Source organism: Cariama cristata, unplaced genomic scaffold (genome assembly GCF_000690535.1).
Source record: "Cariama cristata isolate BGI_N322 unplaced genomic scaffold, ASM69053v1 scaffold13788, whole genome shotgun sequence".
NCBI lineage: Eukaryota > Metazoa > Chordata > Aves > Cariamiformes > Cariamidae > Cariama > Cariama cristata.
Window position 1 is genome coordinate 8,751 of NW_009630774.1, and position 5,394 is coordinate 14,144.

Here is a 5,394-nt window from a genome sequence, read left to right on the forward strand (position 1 = left end):
AACTCATACAAGTAGAAAATTCTGAGGTATTTCTGGTTTGAGGTGGTCTGTGGTCATGAAGTTTTTAATTTTTTTCAGTTTAAACCTCGGAAGCCACGTAACGTTTGTGTGTGTGTTTTGTGGTTTGTTTTTTTTTTTTTAGGGTTTTTTTTTTTAAACATTGCATGTTTTGCAAATTAAAAAAATATTTCAATGTTGAATCAGCAGCATTAGGAACATTCACTGACTAGAGCGAGTTTATGGCATAATAAGAGTAACGGTATTTTAGAATATGCACCACTTTAAGACAAAAGAGTTTCATCACAGAGTAAGGAGAAAGCAGCGCCAAAGAAACCAGTCGGAGAGATGCTGCGATAATCAGTGCTGTGCTGCCTCTGCATCCTGCAACTGGGCAGTTCATAGGCTTCTTGGGTGCTACAGGAGCCACCTGCCACCAGTTCAGGTATTTCCACCCCCCTCACAACCCCGAATTAAAAATAATAATAAAAAAAAAATATCGAGCCAGTTTTCACATTTTTCCTCTTTTCACCATCTGCACTGGTAAGCTTGGGCTGACAGATAATCAACCCCGAGGCCGAATTTCCCAAACTGACTCACACTTAAAGCAAGATGCAAAAATTTGCCCATCTTCCAGTATTTTACCGAAGTGCTTCTGAGAATGCACTTCTCCACTTCTTCCAGTTACACTGCTTAAAAGCATCCTTGCCATTACTATCTGGAGTCAAAAAATAAAAGGTAATCATAGTCCTGCTTTGTTCTTTTACCACCCAAGCCCGAGATAGTGGAGGAAGAAAGAACTAGCGCCTTGCTTACAACCACTGGCTCTTTAACTCAGCTTTCTCCATACGCTGCAGCCGTTAATACTCTGCCCAGAAATGTCCTTCCCCTCCTCTAATGGTTACCTGAGAAGTAGCTCCATAGCAAATGATGTTTCCCCAAATGCTGCCAAGTCCAACGTCACTCTCCCCACCCCTATTCTACGCTCCCCCCTTCAATTCTACCATCAAGAATTAACATTCTCCACCCAGTTACTTTTTTTTTCCATGTTACAATGACACCCGTTAGATCCGTAAAAGACACATCTGCTGTTTTTTGTTGAAGCTCACTTCCAAAAAAAAAGGAACTGAACCCAAAACCAAAACAAAATGGGGAAAAAAAAAATCATTTTGAGGAAGGTGTATTCTTTATATAACAGTCTTAAGTTTCCTCCATAGTTTGCAGCATTGCGTTTTCTAAGATGGTAGGTGGTTTTCCTTTATGTCACAGATGCTCCGCTCAGAAGACAGACCGATAAAGAGAAACCCAGAAAACTGAATAAAATAAAAACAACTGAAGTGAGTTTGTTGAGGTTCTGAGGTACCTGCACCTTTTCTGCATTCATTAGTCGGCACCTGAATGCTTGCTGAAATGTCCATTTTTTTTAATACAGTAGAGCAATGTGCTGGTAAAATTGATCCAATCCAAAAAAATAATAATAATAATAATAACAATAATAATAAAAAGTCAAGATAAAATAGCAGCTGCATTCATGTGTTTGTTGGATTTTTGTGTTTTTGTTTTTGTTTTTTTTCTGTGTGGGTTTTTTTTTAAACTTTTTTCTCTTTTTTTTAAATCCACTGAGTCTGGAAAGACAAAAGTGAACCAGGGCTTAGATACTAGACTCTTTGGGTGGCAAGTCCACGTTGGTGACGGACGTCACGATGGAGACGAGGCAGTCCGAGGTAGTGCCGTTTACAGATTTGCGGATCTGCGCAATGCGCTCCTCGACACAGCCCGCCGAGAGCCGAGCCTCCGCATCGTGGTCCCAGCACTCTTCGATGGTCACGCAGAGCTGCGCCAAGCCCTGTGGACAACAAGGGAAAGAAAGCACCTTCAGCAACAAAGTCTGCTCCAGGGACCGTCTTTGCGGTGGACGGGGAAGTCCACTTAACACAACCTAATGTTGTAAAGGTAAACTAAGAATATTTTCTCCACAGTATGCCAATTACCATGAGATTAACTTTAAAAATTACTTTAAATAGGTGTTTTGTGTTTTTTTTAAGCTTCTGCTTTCTAAGGCTACAGAGCTTGGTCACATCCAGCTTTTTTTCATATCCTCAAAAGTACTTTTTTCAATATCAAAATACATCCTGAGATTCAGCAGGTAAAGCTTTAAAAGACAAGCCATCAAGTATTAACGGTTCTCATGATAAAACCATGAGAGCTGGCAGCATCGTATCAGTTACTATGAAACCATTGCTTTGTTTGCAATCACTTCTGTAGATATCCCCAAAATATCCCCCAGTGAATTCAACACTGGTGGAAGAGCGCAGCTCTTATTTGAACCCTCATTTGAACTGGAACACTCATCTTTATCTACAACTCACAGCATTCCCGGACTTTTAGGCAATGAGTTAGTACAGCTGAGTCTAGCCAAAACTGTGGCAGTTTGGCCAGAACAGAGGCATTTAGCTTCTTACTGAAGCCCTGTGAGATTTCATCATCTGCTCAGTTTCCCAGTCTGAAAAAAATCACTTCTTTTATTAAAAACATGAGCCTGAAACGATCTACCTCTGGGAAATCCACGCTGCATTTTGCTTCATTGTCTGCTTGCCTTCACGTCCAATTAATTTTTCCTCAAAAAATTGTTCAAGTCTTGCATGCTATCTAGCTTGTGAGGAACACATCTCCGATGGTATGGATCATTTTCTTTTTCTTAATGAAAGGGACTTTATTTTCGATTCTTTCACCATAATAAAGGAGTCCTACTAAACCACCACATGCCCCACATTCAGCACTGGCTGACTTTAATCAGCTGGTTTACTCTCCAAATACAAGGGATAAATGGAAAGGGGAGCATGAAGGTGTTGAGCAACCCCTCATTCCCCGGTGCTGACTCTCTAGCACCAGGGAGCAGATCCGTGCACCGGGTTGGACTGGTTAGCTTCCCTCTGAAGCTAACGAGTGATGCAGAACCACATCCCTCGTTCCCAATACACAGGAAAACATTTTCCACCGTTAACCAGGAGGGACGTACGGGGTGTTTCAGCCAGTGATCCTTGAACACAGGGCGCATCTTCTTGTGAACCACCACTTCTTGCAGGTCCTCAAGGGATGGGTGCTGACCTATTTCTTCTTCGAAAGGCAGCATGTATTCATCCACTGGACCTAAGGTGCACATGGAGAACTGGGTTAGTACAGAAACAGCCTCTGCAGAGCCATGACCTGCCCATGCACAACCTGTGGCTCCAGAGCAACCTCAACCCACTGCAGCAAATAAAGCCTGAAGTTCACATGTCATTGCAGACAAATGTGATTTACATTCCTCCTGCACAATGGACTTTGCTGTCCCCGCTGCTTGTCTGGCCACGCATTTTCCACCTCGTTGAGTTATGAATCCAAACCCTCAGCCGGGCCTCCCGATCCCACCGCTCTCCTTGAGGAGGCTTGCTGGGTAGTCTGTGATTTATTTTCACAGAAAGAGCAAATCAGCTCATCCTCCTCCCATTTTAGCATAGCAATTCAACACACAATAACCTAGAGAAAGGTTTCAGCATAAGTATAATTTCATTTTAGGCGCTGACTAGCAAGGTCAACACATACAACACTTACAATTTCTTGCTTTGTGATCTGGCTTGTTCACAGGTTTGAGTCAGCCCTGACACGCTGGAGCCAGATGCACTTGTCCCAAGTACCAGCTCCTAAGTGCAAAATGATTTCTGAATGCTTTAGTTATACCAGTTATGGCTCTGAACTGCCCTGGGCCACAGGAATGAGACAACTGTTATGAGTATCAGTGCAGACGCTGGATGGTAGCAATAACTTCTGCTTATTGAAACATCATTTGGCCTTTGGCAATGCATAGATGCTCTCTCACTAACGGCAGCCCAGCTTAATTGATGGGCTTTCTCAGGGTGCTCCGCGGCATCACTTATGGTTTCTCGGTAGCAAAGAGTGATCTCTTTCAAGAGTGGAGATATTTCAAGAGGGCCTTTCCAGACTAAAATAAAAGAGCTGACCACTTTAGTTGGTCATGATCTGTGATATCAAGAACATGATGTTTAGGTAATCTAAAAAAAATAAAAATCACTAAAACAGCTTATGGTTATTCTTGTTGACATAATGCCAGTCACTAAACCAAACTGAGACACTCATTACAATGATGGCACAATATCACTCATGACCTTCCTTCCTTTTCCTCCAAGAGGAATCAAGGCTCTGAAGAGCTGCACTGGTGATCTCCAAGCCAAGTCATGCTCACCAACTATCCCACAACTGGAACCGAGTCAAAGCTGTGTTTCTGAAGTTACATTCATTGCCTTTCAGCTCCACACATCAGGACTAGGGCTACTGGTCACTGAAGCCAGCAGACATGATTTTTGCCCACAAAGATGGAGCGATCTGTTAAATAAGGTGATGCAATTTAGACAGCATCACTTCTGAGCTAAAAGTGCAAATGAGGTTCAGCATGACATCTCTCATCCCAAAGGAAGCCTTTCCTTGGATTTAACGGTGCTGTGTACAACACCTGGAGTATCTTGGCCAGCTGCTGCCCAACTGCTGAGAATAGTTGGAAGGAGATCACAAACATGACAGACAAAAATCCAAGTGGATATCTGGGAGGGGCTCAACAGAGAAGGGTTGTTCCTACATCTAACAAAGATCTGCAGAGTGATCTGGGTACCACTGTTTCACTTCACTGTGCTCCTACCTCCCTGCTTCTCCAGCATTTTATCTGTTTAGCTAGTAATTTTTTGAAGAAAACACCACCTCTTACCACACACCTATGCAGACAGCCTAATTATAATCAAGCTCCTCAGTGCTACTGCAATACTAACAAAAATGTTTGAAGTCCAGGTGAGGTACCATAAATTTATGAACTTGATAGTCAGTCCAGAGCACCCACATCTAGACAAGAGGAAAGAAGTTGGAGTAAGCAGCCTTGGAACTACTACAATGAAATGACTGCTTTCCTGACCAGGGGCAAGGTCCTGCAAATGGTGAGGGTATCATCAAAACGAGATGTGCTATTTGAAAATAAAAGATGCCCCATTTTGCAGCATCATTTTAGGATAAAATAAAATGAGAAGGAAGACACCAAGCAAGTTTATTCTTTGGGATCATTCAGGAGAAAATGACATCCTCCAAAGCTGTAGATGGAACAACAAACTCAGCCCACTGCTGAGAGAAGGCTTGATCAGCAAAAGTCACAAGATTAATACCTAACAACTTATGATAGCAGGGAAATGGGCTTGCTGACCCAAGAAGATCCTTCCAGTGTTCCTGCTGTTTCACTAAGGTGCTTCACTTCTGGGCTTTCCATTTGGGCTATGACACTGCCCTGCAGAAGCGAGGTGTGACAGCCAAGCCGGAGCTGACCATGGCTCTTCTCCGGAGCTCAAAGCCTGCCTTGGT

At 42.9% G+C, this 5,394-nt stretch overlaps 1 protein-coding gene across 1 annotated transcript in view; it reads right to left on the bottom strand.

Moving 5' to 3' along the window:
- Positions 1–1,546: 1,546 nt before the first annotated feature.
- ACVR2B (activin A receptor, type IIB) overlaps positions 1,547–5,394 on the bottom strand; it is a gene marked incomplete at its 5' end in the record, with an annotated part of 18,995 nt that continues 15,147 nt past the window's right edge. The window contains 2 exons of the mRNA XM_009705702.1: positions 1,547–1,843; positions 3,017–3,147. Coding sequence (XP_009704004.1) covers positions 1,649–1,843; positions 3,017–3,147 — 326 coding nt within the window. The remainder of the gene's footprint in view (positions 1,844–3,016; positions 3,148–5,394) is intronic.